General features: G+C 32.3%; 2 protein-coding genes across 2 annotated transcripts; one reads left to right on the plus strand and one right to left on the minus strand.

The window, feature by feature from the left end:
- Window positions 1-2,459: 2,459 nt before the first annotated feature.
- LOC108325566 (zeatin O-glucosyltransferase) lies at window positions 2,460-3,987 on the minus strand. The gene has a single exon (XM_017558664.1). The coding sequence runs from the start codon at window positions 3,957-3,959 to the stop codon at window positions 2,565-2,567; it is 1,395 nt and encodes a 464-aa protein (XP_017414153.1). The 5' UTR covers window positions 3,960-3,987; the 3' UTR covers window positions 2,460-2,564.
- Window positions 3,988-15,064: 11,077 nt separating this feature from the next.
- On the plus strand, window positions 15,065-16,569 carry LOC108325607 (zeatin O-glucosyltransferase). Its single transcript, XM_017558700.1, has one exon. The coding sequence runs from the start codon at window positions 15,103-15,105 to the stop codon at window positions 16,489-16,491; it is 1,389 nt and encodes a 462-aa protein (XP_017414189.1). The 5' UTR covers window positions 15,065-15,102; the 3' UTR covers window positions 16,492-16,569.
- Window positions 16,570-18,542: the final 1,973 nt, after the last annotated feature.

Below are 18,542 nucleotides of genomic sequence, written 5' to 3' on the forward strand. Positions count from 1 at the left end.
TTAATTTTAGAGATCAGACAAAGTTTTAAAGACAAGTTTACATCAAAGTTAAAAACTAAAAATATATTTAATTTTAAATAATAAATTATATAAAATAATTTATAATAAATAATAATAAATATAAAAATATAAATATAAATAATAATTAATCAAAATAAATATGAATAATAATAAAAAATAAACAATAAAATAAATATAATTAATGCCAATAAAATGATTAGTCATAAATAGTAATAAATTATAATAAATATAAATAATAATGAATAATAAAAATATAAAATAAAAATAAATAAATAATAAAGAATATAAAAATAATAAATAATGTCCTGTAGATTTAATGTTCGTTAAATAAATGATACAAGATAAGATGGTATAAGTTAAAATCACGAGACAAGGGCTTCATTCAAAGAATCACCACTAATCAAATTATATAAGTTCAATTAATCTCAATAATCAGATGATATAAGTTGATGATATTATGAAACAAAACAATGTTAAAGTTCTTATTTATATTGATAAGACAATATAGTAGAATGAATTTATAATACCTTCGTTATACTAAAATGAATCTATTGACCTACTCTTTACACTTTTCTACAAAATTTATTTATACTTACTAGTACAAAAACAGTGTATAACATTACGCGTTTAACGTTCAACCGTTGAATAACTAACAACGTTAAAAATGATCGGTGATATTTTTGTAAATAAATGCAATTGTAGAATATCGAAACCCAATTCAATTCGACGTTCTTGATGGTAATTATTTAAATCAGTGCGTCATTCTATTTCTTCTTTCTTTTAAACCATCAATAGTACGTCAAATCTTATAGGGATTCGACGTAATATTTGTCCGTCAGAAGCCAAAGAGTCACCATTTTTAATTCTTTTTTCTTTTAAACAACAAATAATACGTTCAATTCTGTAAGGGTTTCGACGTATTATTTGTTAGCCAGAAGCCAAAAAATACCTTCTTTTTAATTTTTTTTTCTTTTTTCTTTTAAACCACATATAATACGTCGAATTTTGTAGGAGCTTCGACGTATTATTTGTCAGCCAAAAGTTTCTCCTTTTTAATTTGAACGGAAGATTGAAAATTCATTCACTTTATCTTAGCGCGCAAGACCCTATTCTTTTCTCAAACTTTTCTCGAACGAAGTTTGACGACCATCACATGTCATCTTTCTTTCATTTGATACAAATGCATGTTAATTAATTACTTTATGTATAATTTTTGTTTGTTTTGACCGATTATTTTCGTGTTCTTGTCCTTCATAGGCGCATTCTGCTTTCTCTCCCACTAGTGGAAACACTTTATTTCGACGAACCCACCTTTTGAAGGTTAGTTTTCGCTTTCGTTTTGAAGAACTTATTTGTTGAACTTGTTTGTTGTTGTTTTTTTGTTGAACTTGTTTGTTATTATTTTTTGTTGAACTTGTTTGCTGTTGTTATTTGGTTGAACTTTTTGTTGTTGTTGTTTGATTGAACTTGTTTGTTGTTGATATTATATTACACGTTCATAGTTCATGCTTTATAAAATACCAAAAACTAAAATTTTTTGTTTTTCTGCTTTTCGGGTCTCAAAGAGTTGTAAAAAAGTATTACACTTAATTAAAAAAAAAACAAAAACATTGTTTTATGTCGAATATTAACAAAATTCGATGTCAATTTGGTTAACATTGAATTTTTTAAATTTGACGTCAATTTAATGTCTACCGATATGACGTCAACCTCGAATTTGATGTGAAAGGCCAAAAAATAACGACGTTATACAATATTTTTGTACTAGTGACAGTCTACTCTTCACTTTTTTTGTGCTTCATCTTTTCTACCATATTAGTTCTTTTTAATTATTTTTTCTTTTAAAACACTAATAGGATGTCGAATTCGATTGAGAATCGATGTAATATTTGTCACTCAGAAGTCAAGTTACTTCCTTTTTAATTTTTTTATCCTTTTTTACTTTTAAACCACAATTATATATCGAAGTTCTGATCAATATGACATTTTATGGGTTGATTTAAAAGAAAAATAAAAAAAAATAACAATTGACTGTCGTCCAATATTTGTTACAGTCAACATCATATGTGGATGGTAGTAAACAGTCGGAAGCAAATCACTATTTAGTATTTATTTATTTTGAATTGAACGTATGTTGTTTCCTAAGCTGACGTTGTCATTACTAAGGTCATTGTTTTACGTCGAGCTGGTGCTTGTTAGGACGTTAATTTATTTTAGATGGGAGTTATGTTCAAAAATACAACGTGGATCGATTGAATTTATTTATAACAATGTCACCTGTCATTGTTAACATTGACTCATCTATTATGGAACGTAATACGGATTTTTGTACTAGTAAATTCAGAGGTGAGAAGATTTTGCCATCCTTAATGTCAAGAAGGATTGTTTTTTAGGAAATACGTAGATAGTACTTTTACAAGATGCAATTAGAAGGGACATATTCAATAGAAGCTTTATTACTGAATAATGTCATAGGAAAGTATTTTGCATTAACCACATGATGAGAACTAGCTTCTGCCATAAGAACCAAACTAATGGTATGACTATTGAGTGATGTGAGAAATGAAAGATTCCATTTCCATGCGAGAAATTCCACCTTCATTCGTGGACCTATGAATGTCATTTTTAAGCCTCACTGCTCTCTCTCGCATCTCCTCACCTTCCTTTGTTTGCATCAACCTTCTCACACAATTCTCAACATGTGATGCAGTCACCAACTCATTCCTCCTCTGAGACCAATCCCTCACAACCAAACCAGCCTTCAGAACTTCTGTGACCAAAGCTGCATTTTTTGGTTGGTCAGAGTGGATGGGCCACGCTGCTATTGGCACCCCCATGGATAAGCTCTCCAAGCAGGAGTTCCATCCACAATGACTCAAAAAACCCCCCATTGAAGGGTGGCTCAGAATTTCTGATTGGGGTGCCCAATCCCTCACAACCAGCCCCATGCCTTTTACTCTCTCCTCAAACCCATTTGGAAGCTCATGCTCTTTTGCTTCACTTCCATCAAAGATGTTCCCTTTATCAGCATCTCTCAACACCCAGATGAACTTCTGTTTGCTTTGCTCCAACCCAGTTGCAATGTGATGGTTTTGTTCCTCCGTGAAAGTTGTTGTGGTACCGAAACACACATATATCACTGAATTTGGCTCTTGCTTATCAAGCCACTCCATGCATGGGTGCCTAAATTCTGTCGAATCATTCTTCTCAATGGCTAAAAGGTTGAGTGGCCCCAATGCCCAAACCTTCTTGCCGGCATTGAGACGCTGCATAAAGTCAACGTAAGGACCTTCAATTGCCCTGCTCGTGTTGTAAATATCACCATTGGAGTTGAGAAATTCATTATAATCATGTGTAGAAAGAAGATCCGTGAAATGGGCTGGGAGGCATCCTTCGTCAGAAGGAACTTCTGGGAAATGAATATCTTCAACCGGGGGTCTTCCTTGTCCCTCCCAAAAATAAACAGAGGCAACAAAGGCAGGGAAGATGTGAAAAATGTATTTTTCAACATTTGGCAAGTTTATGGCATCTTGTGCCACTGATGCCATGAGGGCATCATGGATGATTATGACCTTTTTGGCTTGAGATGAAAGGGATTGAAGAAGTTTTCCCACAGGCTCCCGAAGTTGTGTGGCGGCCACAAAGGAAGGAATGAGATGAGATGGAAAATCACTTTCTGGATTGTTAGGAATGGGAGGAGGAGAAACAAAGGGTGGAACTTCAAAGGCATGGAAATGGATGTCTGAAATAGAGTTTTGGTGTCGAAGTGTTACCTGGCGAATGTGTGTGATGGTGCTAACATAATGAACAGGTATGTTGTGTGCCACGATTTGGCGTGAGAGGCGCAGAAGCTGGTTGAGGTGACTCTGTGCAGGAGAAGGTATCACAAGCACCACCACTTTGCTTTCATGAGGAATGTTTTCTTCATTCAAAGCCATTGGAAAATTTTGGTAGCAAGATGCTATGTTAGCTTATTCTTAGGTTGTAGTAAATTGGAACATATGGGTATGTTTTTATACTACTCAACATTCATAAAGGAAAATGTTTTATTTATAAATAAAATTAGAAGAAGATATTGGTAGAAGATTTCGAGACGCTAAAATAAATAAGAATATAAAAAAGTAAAATATAAGTGTAAAAAAATATTAAGATTGAGAGTGAGTTTTTATTCGTTCAAATAAATAAGAACATAAGAAAATATGCATATAAAAATATCCATATAAGAATGAGTCATAGAGGTGTGAATTGTTAAGTTAATTAATTGATAATATCTTTGATTTTGGAAAATTATGAATTATGTTTTAATAATATATTAAATAAGCATTTGTCAAAGTAAATCATAGAATTAATTCATTAATAAATTAATTAATTAATTCGAAACGTTTAAAACAGTTAGGAATTAATTAATTGATTGGAAACCAATTGATATACACTTCATTAATAAATTAATAAATAAGCAATTGATATCATTAAATAAACTACATAAAATTGAAGTAATGAAAATATTGAGAAATTATTCATGGTGCTGTAAAAAATTGAAACGATCTGTAGTCCTAAAAACCATAACTAAACACCAAGATAGAAAAAAAAAAATAAAAGATTGAAGTATGGACCCAACATTGAAACCATTTACTGTCTTTAAGCCCAACAGATAATTCGAATAAAAAAATAGGATAATTTCCAAGTAAGAACAAAAAAAATATGATTGATAAGTAATAAATAATTGATAGAATTAATTACTGTTGGCAACATGAAATAAGGTTAACATGGTGTATCAATAAGCAACTTGTGAACAAAGTATATTCAACAATTAGTATTAAATTACTAATAAATTTTTATAAATATTATAAATATTTACTGTAAACATTTCAACATGAAAGAAAAATATAAATTCATATTAACTAATATTAATTAAAAAACAACATCAAAAAACAATATAAACAATAAATGATTAGAGACAATATATTAAATAAGCAGTGTCAAATTAATTGCTACAATTAATTGATTGAAAACGTTTAAATAATTTTAATTTTTCCATATTAATTGACTGAAAACGTTTACAAAAATTTATGTTTTACATATACAATTCATTACTATTGGCAACATCAAATAAGGTATACGGTAAACAAATATATTACGTCATAAAAAAAATGAATACAATAAAAAATGTATACTAAAAAGTGAACTAAAGAAATGAATAATGAAATGGATTGAAAAATTCAAATGTAGCTGCCATGAATTTAGTATTCATAACACAAAGGACCGTCAACACATTTACATGGGAGCAAACAAAAACGACCTCAAATAAATATCCAAATAAACAACACTGAATAATTGTTAAACAATAAATTAAGGTTTAATCATTTCGGACATCCCTATTTCTGTAGGATCATCTCAAATAAGTCTTTTAGGTTTCTTATTATGAAAAATGGAATCAATTTAGACCTCGCCGTTAGTTCCGTATTAGGATGTGACACGTGTCAGTTCGTGATTTTTAAAAATTTTTGAATTATTTTTTTATTATTATTATTTTCATTTTTTATTTACTTTTCTTTTTTAAAATAAAATAAAAAATGTCACATGTCAAATTGATATTGTGCCACGTGGTAATGACAGATGACACTAATAGTGTCACGTATCATTATCAAGTCACATGTCATTGCATTAGTCTCAAATTTGGTCCTGTATTTTTATTATCTCTCAATTAGATCCTGTATTTTTATTCTGTCTCAATTTAGTCTTAATTTTAATTAAAATATTTAAATAACATAATTAACATTTATATGATTAAGTAATATAAATATAATTAAACTTAATTTTGTTAAAAATATTTAATAAAAATATCTATTTTAATAAAAATATTTGTTAATATTTATATATAATTTAAATTTTATTTGAATTTGAGACACAATAAAAATACAGGGATCAAATTGAGACACAATAAAAATACATAGACCAAATTGAGACTAATGCAATGACACGTGGCTTGATAATGTCACCTGGCATTGTCATTGCCATGTCACACTATCATTGCCACGTGACACAATATCAGTTTAATACGTGACATTTTTTAAAAAAATTAAAAATAAATAAAAATGAAAATAATAATAATAAAACAATAATTAAAAAATTCAAAAAAATCATGAACTGACACGTGTCACCTCCTTTAACGGTGCTAGTACGAAACTAACAGCAAGGTCTAAATTGATTTAATTTTTCACAATAAGGGACCTAATTGAATTTACAATACAAGGACCTATTTAAGACGATCCTACATAAATAAGATGTCCGAAATGATTAAACCATAAATTAATTAAAAATTGCAATAACCAAACAAAATATACAATATACATAATATATAATTATAACGGACATAAGTCTTGAGTAAAATTGGGTCTTTCAAAATCAATATAACAAAAAGAAGAAGAAGAATCTACTCATTGATAAATACACGTATATCCATCTTTCTTCCAAAGTTCTATAATAGGTCCCCTTCGCAAGGAATCCGATACTAAATAAAATTGTTTTTAGTATGTTTCGATTCAAAGTTTTTCTAATAACAAATCACCCTACATGGTTTGTTTTAGAGTATAAAATTTTATTTTAATTTTGATTTTAAAAGACGTGTTTGGAAGAAAGAAGGAGTCTTATACTTTTACTCCTAAGTGATGAAAGACTATTTGACATAATAGCTAGATAATCTTTTTCAATTTTGGTGGACTTCTTTGATAAAGTTCTTGCCAACAATTTACATTTGACAACATGAGATATATTACTTCCTATAATTTCCAAATATAGGATAATATGATTTTTAATACTTTTTTAGCAGCTTGATCTTGAGTAGATAAGGTAATGTGTCTTTATGAGATTGGTAGCTAAGGAATAAGAGATATGGGATGTTACATTCTTGTTTTGTTATTTTGACTTATTATTGTATGTGTGTATAATTTGGGTTAAATTGTGATTACTATTGTTTTGATTATTGTCTTTTGAAGTTTAAAAAAGTTTTGATTGAAATATGTTGAGATTTTTCAGAAAGAAAGTGATAATTTATTTGGGATTTAGGGTTTCAAAGGGTGTTTTTGAAAAAGATGATATTTTTTATAAAATAATATGTTTTTAAGATTTTTTTTTTAGTTTTATGAGTGTAACTGTGTGTGAGTATTTTGGATTAAGAAAGTTTTGAAGGTGTTTTAATTTTTGTGTTGGTAGACTCTAGTTAAGAGTTATAAATATGATGGTGGTTTGGGCTCTTTTTAGAGTAGGTGTTTCTCGAGTTGATGTCTTGAGAGGATCTCTCTTAGTTGTTGTTAATTCGATGGAGGAGAGAGTTTTTAGAGTGTCGAAGCTAAATGATGAATGTTTATGAGCATAAAACTTTATGAATGATGTGGGGTGTGTGCATGATGTGTTATAATTATAGACTTTTTCTCAATCCAGGAGGGGGTGAATTGATTTGAAAACATTTTTTTAAAAATTTCTAGGTGTTTGTTGTAGTTTTCAAAAGATCTTTAACCACCAAAGCAATGAAAAAAAACAAAGCAAAAGAACACAATAAGATATCTACTGGTTTAACTCTAAACAAGTCTACATTCAGTCATCCTCCAACAACTTGAGTTGGAGGGAATTTATTAATCTTTGAAAGTTAAGAATATAAGATTGACTCAATGTGTTCTCACCACACTCAAATACAAAAAAATACCAACCTAAAAAAGAGGCTACACATACACTCTTTTAGGAGTCTTGCCTATAGTTAAGACTAAACTAATACAAAGAATACACAATGAAAAGCAGAATATGGTGCACCACAAGTGCAGATTTTACAAAGAAAAGCAATGAAGAACTCTTGGTTGATCTTTCTTACACCCTTGGATGCTTAGAAACCTTGAACTCCTTTAAACAATGGTTGATCCTTCCAAGATTTCTCCAAGACAATTCAAAAACTTGTTCTTGTTTCAGTTTGATAAAAATTCAGAATGTTTTTCATGCCTCAAAAGGAATTATAACACATATATATAGCCAAGCCACAAAACTAGTATATTTAATCAATTATGTTATTTTCATAATCGATTAAGCTTTACACACTATTTTAATCGATTAGGTCATTTTCTTAATCGATTAAAAAAGAAAACAAATGTTTTGTGTGCTTCAGACCTATTTTAATCGATTATGTTATTATCTTAATCGATTTAAATTTTGTTCACAACTTTAATCGATTAAAGAATATGCTTAATCGATTAAAGCAGTAACATAAACCCAAACATGTGCAGTTTTGATCCTAAGTTCATTTAAGAAAAAACATTAATAATTTCACCATAGAAAACACTAAAAACACACACTTTACTTCTTTTTCTTTTCTCTACTTTCTTCTTTCTTAGTTTCTTCTTCAGATAGAGACGAGGCTACCACCATCCCAGTTGCCTGCATCGTCGAGATACTTCCCATTGAGACGCTTCTTCTTTTTGCATTTCAAACGCGTCTTCTTCCTGCATTTCAAAGCCAAACAACGTAACTTTCCTCAAACTCAAACGCTTCTTCTTGCATTTCAAAGCCAAACAATGTGACTTTCCTTCACAACCCCAAAGCCTGCTACAAGTAATAATAAAAAGTGTTTTGTGGGGTTGAGTTAGGCTTAAAACCCACTTTCTATTATGGTATCATAGCCATGGTTAGAGCCTATCCCAGTGAGTTCTATGTGGGCATTCTTCTGTTTCCACCCGTTGTCGGGTCGCTATCGGACCACCCCATTAATTTATACTCTCACGCACGAGATGTCTATACATCGGTGTGACTATACCTTGGCGTGAAGGAGGTGTGTTGGAAGTCCCACATCGACTAGATTTCTACTATCACGCACGAGATGTTTATACCTCGGTGTGAAGGGAGTGTGTTGGAAGCCTCACATCGACTAGAGATAAGACTAATTTATAATATATAAGTGAGGTGCAAACCTCACCTTACAAGCCGGTTTTGTGGGTTTGAGTTAGGCTTAAAAGCCACTTTCTATTATGGTATCAGAGCCATGGTTAGAGCCTATCCTAGCGAGTTCTATGTAGGCATTCTTCTGTTTCCACTCGTTGTCGGGTCGCTATCGAACCACGCATTAAAAATGTTTAATCCCACGCTCGAGATGTATATACGTCGGCGTGAGGGGTGTGTGTTAGAAGTCCCACATCGATTAAAGATAAGGCCAATTCATAGTTTATAAGTGAGTGCAAACCTCATCCTACAAGCCGATTTTGTGGGGTTGAGTTAGGCTTAAAGTACACTTCTAACATGGTATCAGAGCCATTGTTAAAGCATATCCTAGCGATATTTGTTGTTTGTTGGGCATATTGTTCCACCCGTTATCGGGCCGCTATCAGACCACCCATTAAAAATGTCTAATCCCACCCTCGAGATGTATATACCTCGGGGTGAGGGGGGTGTGTTGAAAGTTCCACATCGACTAGAGATAAGACCAATTCATACTTTATAAGTGGGTGCAAACCTCACCCTACAAGCTGGTTTTGTGGGGTTGAGTTAGGCTTAAAGTCCACTTCTAACAAGTAAGAAGAGAAGTCAAAATGAGGAATCATTCTAGAAAGCTATTTCAATGTGGTTCATACATTCTTTTCGAAATATATTTCATATCCAACTATTTCAAAAATTATTTCTGAAAGATATTATCTATATATTCCAAAAAGTTTAAATTTCATTATAAAAAACTTATTTAAAAAAAACTTAAATACTAATATACTTTCTTGTAATGTTTTACTCTTAATTATGCATTAAAGCTTAATATAGAGAAAGAAATTTCTTCTGAGTTTCATGACAAAGCTTTTCTTCTGTTCTTACTATTAACTTTCACTATTTCAATCTGGTGTATACTGTAAAAAGGATAATAATATTTTAACAACATTTTTTTGACAATATTTTAACATCATCTACATGTCATTTTGTGATTGGTCCAAAATTACTGCACAATCAATAATAATAATCATAAATACCAATATAAATCAATAATAGAATGACACGTAGATGATGTTAAAATGTTGTTTAAAAAATATTTTCAAATTATCATCATCCCTGTAAAAATATGCAGCATATATGGATGTCATTAGGGATTGTTATATATTCTTATTTTACTGCAGAATGTGTAGGTGGACATATAAACACATTTTTTAATAAGCTATTATTTATTTTTTCTTTCAATTTAATTTGCATCTTATTTAAAAATACATTTTTTTAAATATCTGTATGTATCAATAACTATTCACAGGTTAAAAAAAATTATGAATTTTTTTATGCAGGTAACTGATAGTGAAACAAATAACATGTATGATTTTTTTTATGTGAGTTGGATATTGAATAGACATTATAATTGAAAGATTTGATCCGATATCATTCCTAATAGTTGGTTTTGAGAAAGATACATATCATTAAAAAGAGTGGTCAATATCAAGATATATTTGAAACAATTTTTTAGTTTTATGTTTTTTTTAATAAAATCTATATTTGTAGAATAGTTTTTTTTAATTGATGTTGATTATTGATTATATAAAGTGAAAACAACTTTCAGTTTAGATCAATCACTTCTAAATCTTAATATTTTTTCTTAAAGTTTTCTTGGCAAGACAATTCTTGCAAAATCTCTCTTCAGGAGAGTGACACCCACATCAGAGCAGTTAAACACTGAACATCATCATTTTACTCAGGTTTTTGCTACTACCTGCACTCTACTTTTTTCTGCAACAATGCAAGTTGTAATTCTCAAATTATTCCTCAATAAGAAAATATAACAAAAATCCTTACATCTCTTTATTTTTTAGTATTTTCTAAATTAGATGCTTTAAAAAATACTTTTCAAAACACAATATAAAAAATATTTTTGAAGCCAATATTTCAAATCATTTTCAAATTTGGAATTATCTTCCAAAATATTTGTTTTGATTTTTTTTTATATTTTGACTTACTTGCATTTCTTGTTTGGCAATTGCTTCCTTTACCTCATCAAATTTCTTCTCCCATCCCACAAAAAACTTCCGAAAAGTACTTTCTGTAAAAGAAAGGGGATGTTTGACTTAAAAAAAAAATAATAATTCAGAACTGTTTTTTGTTTTCCAAAAAAGAAATTCCAAAAACAATGGAATGCAGGAAGAAAATGATTGGGTACAGAAAGTAATTGTCTTCTTGTTTTAATCTTGGTCGTCCTTATTCTTGCTTCCCTATCATTCCTCTCCCCCACTTTTCACATTTTTCTTCTTAAAAATACTATTTTTATTGATGCATTTTCTAGAATGCATAATTTGGAATACAAAATTTATATTTTAATTGTATATGAAATACAAAATAAAAAATATATTTAGATTATATAATCTAAAATGCAAAATTGATGTTTTATGATGTATAATTTGAAATATAATCTTTATATTCTGCATTATACATTTTAAAATATTTTCAGATTATGTATTTCAAAATTCAAAATAAAAATCTTAAACTACAAAATGAACTTGAAAATTTTAATTGTGTGGACTGCAGATCAAATTATAAAGGTGAAGGAAAAATCAACCGAAACCATCGAATGTTGACCATTTCAAAGTTCTATTGTTATCATTGGTATAAACATCTCATTGTTAATTCACCTGAACGTATATTTCGAAAATAATGATGATAGTTATTTATCTTGACATAAACTCTCAGACCTCGTAAATTTCACCCAAAAACCCCTGCTCAGACTCATTGAAAACGCACCCAAATTCTTTGTGCGGACGCCAGGTGTCAATCACTGAAGTTTCTGAAATCAGATAGTGGAAGGTAGGTGTCGGCAGGAGAGCGGACGCTCGTTTGAACGTGGGAAGGAAATGATGTTTTCTGAAACTGCCGTCCCACTCTCCTCTGCACGCACCCTCTTTCCCAAACTCTGATATTTTCTTTTCTCCTCCTTCTCACTAGAAACCATATCTTCTCTCTAAGGAAACTCACCCTTTTTCTCCTCCGATCAACATTCAGGCACCGTAGAAGCATCACCGGCGTCCTGAGCTTTATTTTAAACCGAACCAATTCAAGTTCTGAACTGGTAAGTTTCCTCGCCTCTTAGTCGTTCGTTCTCTAATACATGCAACTCAAGTTCTGGTTGCATGCTATCTTCTTGTCTAAACAAATTCTGGGTTTTTGTTTATGTTTTAGTTTGAAGAGTTTGGTTGAGCATTGAGGGTAGAAGGAATCGTAGTTTTTGCAAACTGAGTTTTAGTTTGAAGGACGTACGTTCACACTAGAGGTAAGGGAAGCTTATTTAATTTAATTTGATTTGTTTGCTATTGAACTGTCTGAATGTTTGTTTAGTTGATTGAATGATTTTGATGCATGATGGTTGATATGACTGTATGGAATGAACGTTCGTTTATTTGATGAGATGAAATGAAATATGAATGGATTAGGTTATAATGTATGAAATATATGAAACTTATATGATATGTGCTGTATGAGATATGAAAATTGATTATGATAGGAATTTTATAAAGTTCTGAAGTTATGAAGTTATAAGTTAAGAAAAATGAGTTTGAATGTAAAAGATTCTGTATATGAGATTTCACTATGATAAAGTACGTTCGTCACTGAATGGTCATTGACCGTTCGGTTTTCCTAGTAAACCTAGTTGAAACGGGATTCTTTCATTTGGAGAGAATCCTAGTGTAGGACGAGCGCCTTCGTGTGGTAATACTATGCTTGAGCGTTCGGCCAAGCATAGTGGGGCCTAAATCTAATGTGATAAACCTATTATATGTATATGTACTTGTATATTATTGTTGTTCGTAAACACCACCTCAATAGTAACTTAATATAATTATCAACCCTTTTATTTTAAGTTTATTAGTGCTCGGTCTCACACCTAGCGCTCGTAAGGAGTAGTTCTCGGTCTTATACCAAGCGCTCGTACCCCTTTCTTGTATAATCAATCTTGATGAAATAGCGTTTGTCCAAATTTTTAAGTAACATATTCTTACCATGTTCGGTCACTGACTGGTATTCGGTTTCTGTATACGAATGATTCTAAATATGGTTATTTAACGTTCGGACATGTCTACCTTCATTGGATCCGGCCTTGAGCCCCTATACTTAAATTACTGTTTGAGTATGGGTTTGAATTCACGAGAGTCAGTTCATTTAACTGATTCACTATGTAAATAACGTTCGTCATATATGGTATATTATTGTACTCGAGATATTCTCAAATCTAAAAGTAATTCTCTTGGTCTTATTCCATTCTGGAACGAGAGATTTTATCAGTCTCATTTCCATCGTTCGTTCTCGTTATGAAGAGGGCAGAACGTTCGTTATTTTATATGTTTAGAAAGGATGATGAAACTGACACCTAAGTGAAAGGTTATAAAGGATGAAGAGTATATGAGATGAATGTAAGATTTTGGATTTGAACGAGCGTTCCAGGGAGGAACGACTCTTGGATGAATATTGGAATTTGTAAAGTATGAATGTGGAAATGCTTAGCTGGCGGTTCATCCTGATGTTCCGTGAGTACTCGTCCTCACGTAGAGGAGGGTAAATCATGTGTGGGAACGACAGGAGGTCCTAGTCCTTAGGGGTACTTTGGACGGAACGGACTAACCTCGGGTGGCAGCTGATGAGAATTCCAGTTACTACATCACCCGGGTGCACGAACGTCGTAGCTACACAGAATTCATACAGTCCGGACGGTCAGTCTAGTAGTAGACCTTGTCTGTATAAGTATGTTGAAATGTACTTGATGTATTTGAATTGATAAACGTATGTTATTTTCTTGAATTAAATTACATAAGCTTACCCTGCGTTTTCCTTGTGTTGTCTTGTTGTACGTCCGTCTTGTTATTGCAATGATCATCCGTGTGGATGTGAGCAGATGGAAGCGCGCTACTTGAAGAGGCGCTGGAAGAAGAAAATTTGGAAGATGCGAACCTAGTGGAAGTTGAAGTAAAGGCCGAACCGTAGGATGTTCGGTTTGTAGTTAGTAGTTTAGCATGAAGTGATCGTTCGGTCACTTCCTTTCCCTTTTTGCTATTTGACCGATCGGTAATTTGACTTTTGTAAGCCGTTCGGTCATGATTCCCTAAATCTTGTACAGTTTACTTTTGACAACCCTATGTAAGGCCGTTCGGCCAAAATCATTCGTTTATTTAGTATAAAACTGAACTGGTTTATTATTCAATGTAATTAATTCTATTATATGATTTTTACTGTATTTTTGGAATGTTACATAAACAAAATAAGAAAAACAAGTCTCTTGATATTTATGAGATATTAGAAACAAATAATACATTAAAGATTGTCTTACATTAATAACTATAATGAATTTTTTATTTCTAAACAATAAAGTATGTATTATTCAATTATTAATTCACTCTAAGGAGTCATGCGTGATTCACTTTCCACAAAATTCCTATAATAAACAGAGTATGGTTGAATACAGGACAATATGTCTTGTCCCATTAAAAAAAACATAACAATCAATTAGGTTAGTGATTTAATTATATATTTCCATCTTTGAACTTAAGATATTAATATATATATATATATATATATATTAAAATGAGATTGTAAAATAGTTTTTTAAAAAGTCAAAATATAATTATCTATCACGTTTCATTCACTTAAAAGTGTGGTGTTTATATATAATATTTATTGGTCATGATATTTATAGAAGCTGCTAGTAAAACTTATGTTTTTTAAAAGCTTCTCCAATTTCGGCTTTTCTGTGTAAATGTAAATTAAGTGGAAAATAAATGTGCATGCCTAATTTATGTTTTATGTTTTATATTTTGTATAAATTCTTTTATAGTTTATGTTTTGTATTTAATACTTTATATTTATATTTCATAATACATTTTTCATGCTTCAATTTTATTTTTTACACATTGTATATTGATGTTGAGACTTTTGCTTTACTTTATACATCATGTCATCTGAACATTCCACATTAATTACTGATCTTAAATAAGACTATTTTCTAGAAATCTCGAGTTGTATAAAAGGTTACCAGACCATCTTGTTGGTACCCACCAAAGCAAAACATAAGCTACCAGACCATCTTGCTACCCAGATTTCTCAATGGCTTTGAATGACCAAAACATTCCTCGTCAAACAAAAGTGGTGGTGCTTATGATACCTTTCCCAGCACAAGCTCACCTCAACCAACTTCTGCACCTCTCACGCCAAATCGTGGCAGAAAACATACCAGTCCATTATGTTGGCACTGCCACACACATTCGTCAGGCAACACTTCGACACCAAAACTCTATTCCCAACATTCATTTCCATGCCTTTGAAGTTCCACCCTTCGTTTCTCCTCCTCCCAACCCTAACAATCAAGAAAGTGATTTCCCATCTCATCTCATTCCTTCCTTTGAGGCCTCCACACACCTTCGGGAGCCTGTGGGAAAACTTCTTCAATCCCTTTCATCTCAAGCCAAAAGGGTCATAGTCATCCATGACTCCCTCATGGCATCAGTGGCACAAGATGCCATAAACATGCCTAACGTTGAAAACTACACTTTTCACATCTTCTCTGCCTTTAATAACGCTGTTTATCTTTGGCAAGAAAAAGGAAGGCCTCATGTTGGAGACATCCATTTCCCAGAAATTCCTTCTGACGAAGGATGCATCACAACCCAATTCAAGGGTTTTCTTTCTGCACAATATGAGTTCCTCAACTTCAGCCATGGTCATATTTACAACACCAGCAGGGCAATTGAATGTCCTTACGTTGACTTTCTGGACCGACTCGGTGGTGGCAAGAAAGTTTGGGCACTGGGGCCACTCAACCTTTTGGCCATTGAGAAGAAAGATTCAACACGATTCAGGCACCCATGCATGGAGTGGCTTGATAAACAAGAGCGAAATTCGGTGATATATGTGTCTTTTGGAACCACAACAACTTTGACAGAGGAACAAATCCAACAGATTGCAACTGGGTTGGAGCAAAGCAAACAGAAGTTCATCTGGGTGCTGAGAGATGCTGATAAAGGGAACATCTTTGATGAAAATGAAGCAAAAAGACATTATCTTCCAAATGGGTTCGAGGAGAGACTGAAAGGCATGGGGGTGGTTGTGAGGGATTGGGCACCCCAATTGGAAATTCTGAGCCACCCTTCAACAGGGGGGTTTATGAGTCACTGTGGATGGAACTCCTGCACGGAGAGCTTTTCCATGGGGGTGCCAATAGCAACGTGGCCCATGCACTCTGACCAACCAAGAAACGCAGCTTTGGTCACAGAAGTTCTGAAGGTTGGTCTGGTTGTGAAGGATTGGTCACAGAGGAATGCGTTAGTGACTGCATCAGATGTTGAGAATTGTGTGAGAAGGTTGATGCAAACAAAGGAAGGTGAGGAGATGCGAGAGAGAGCAATGAGGCTTAAAAATGACATCCACAGGGCCATGAATGAAGGTGGAGTTTCTCGAATGGAAATGGAATCTTTCATTTCTCACATCACTCACTAGTCATATATACCATTAGCTTGGTTCTTATAGTATGGCAGAAGTTAGTTTTCATCATGTGGTTAATGAAAAATAGTTTACTATGACAATATCAAGTAATAAAGAATAAAGCTTCTGTTTACTTAGGACTCTTTTAATTATTTTTCAAAATTTTATTTACTTCCAACATTAAAAAATATAAAATCTTATTTTAATAGCATAAAATCACTAAAATAAAAATTACAAAGATGATAATTATTAAAAATAAATTCACATTTATTAAGAAGAAAATTTTATATCTTAACAAAAATATATCTATGTTGCTGATTCACCCTCAACCTCGCGTTGAAACAATTGAAAAGATATTTCTCCTAAGCTCACATCATTTAAGGTAATCATTGCAAGAGAGAAAACACATATAAACACACAAAGACAAAAGCAAAAGTAAACAAATGATAAAAAGAAACCAACAAGATATATTAATATTGCACCATACATCACATTTCACACAGAATAAAACAATCATTCTATTCATACCACCATGTCATCCTGATATAGTATAAATGTTGAGCCATGGTGGGTTCTGCACTTGTGTGGTGGAACAACTGACCCACTCAAAGCTACCAGACAAGGTTAGCCCATTAAAACATTCTTTGCCAAATGGAGAAAGGTCATCAGGCTAGGATCTCCTACTACTTTCACAACATGACTCACATATCTCTATTTAAACATGGATGATCATAAGAGTGTTAAGATAACCCCTGTATCAAAGCTTTTTACATTTATATTAACAACATTTGATACAATCATGAAGAATTCTCCTTAGAACCCTTCCAACCTCAAACTCCATCCTATCATGTGTTACAAACATACTTATGAGTATTATATAAAACATCATACCATATACATCCAAACCCATAATAGAAATTAATGGAAAGCAAAACAAATAAAAAAACCTCAACTCACTCACCCAGTGAGCAGCCTCTGCTCGCCTAGTGAGAGGCAAAATAACAAGCCTCCCAAACTAAGCGAGCTAGCTCGCTTAGCCTCTGGAACTCTCTACCAAACACCCCAAATACTTGCCCAGCGAGCTCCTCCGTTCGCTTAGTGAAAGCCAAAATAGTAAGCTCCCTAATTTAAGCGAGTTGGCTCGCCCAACACCCACGACCAAAACTTCCCTAAACTTACCCAACAAGCCCATTTTACTCGCCCAACCTTACTACATAATTCTACAACATTAAAACATCATAAATAACACCATTAGACCCTTCATGACCTATTCTAAACATTTTTACCAACTTCTAACACTTTTAGATTGAATTATACACTATTATAGACCTAAACAAATGTGTTAAACCCAACTTAAACTAATTTCCAACATGATTTACAACAAGATTCCAACTTAAAGCACCCAAACACCACTTTTAAAGACCATAATTCAAATATAACCATTTTAGCTCATAAGTCACTTAAAGTCTAAACAAGTCACAATTGACTCAAAGGTAGACCTCAAACACTCCAAATCCCTTCAGACCTTTTAATTCAAAATCTCACTCTCCAACACCTCTAAAATGCCCCAAATATTCATTCCAAGACACCACCTACTATCTACTACACAATTTTAGACCAATTCCTTGCTAATTCACCACACAACTAAGTCTCAAATAGTCACAAAAAAGTTATTAACTTACCATATCTTCATCTAGACCATTATTTTTCAAACTCACTTATCAACATCCCAATTTTTATACCAAAACTGACCTATAACCAAACATAACCATTGTTTTCCATAATGTTAAAAAAGGAGTGCTTCGTTTCTCACACCAAGAGGGGGGTGAATTGGTGTTGCATAAAAAATGATTACTTTCAAGAACTTTTTCGCAAAATAGGATGTCTTTAGACTTTTCTTTGAATCGCAAGTAAAATGGTATGTAATGCAGTAGTTCACTTAATCGAATACAAAAATAGATTAATCGATTGTAATAAAGAGCCTAGGGATCAGAGAAATCAAATGCTGGCTTTTATACTAGTTCGGTCAACCTGCCTAAATCTAGTGTCCTTCCAACCACATGAAG

This window comes from Vigna angularis, chromosome 3 (assembly GCF_016808095.1).
Source record: "Vigna angularis cultivar LongXiaoDou No.4 chromosome 3, ASM1680809v1, whole genome shotgun sequence".
Classification (NCBI taxonomy): Eukaryota; Viridiplantae; Streptophyta; class Magnoliopsida; order Fabales; family Fabaceae; genus Vigna; species Vigna angularis.

Excerpts from the sequence above, each read along its gene's own strand:
- LOC108325566 (XM_017558664.1), bottom strand. The coding sequence starts at position 3,959 with ATGGCTTTGAATGAAGAAAACATTCCTCATGAAAGCAAAGTGGTGGTG.
- LOC108325607 (XM_017558700.1), top strand. The coding sequence starts at position 15,103 with ATGGCTTTGAATGACCAAAACATTCCTCGTCAAACAAAAGTGGTGGTG.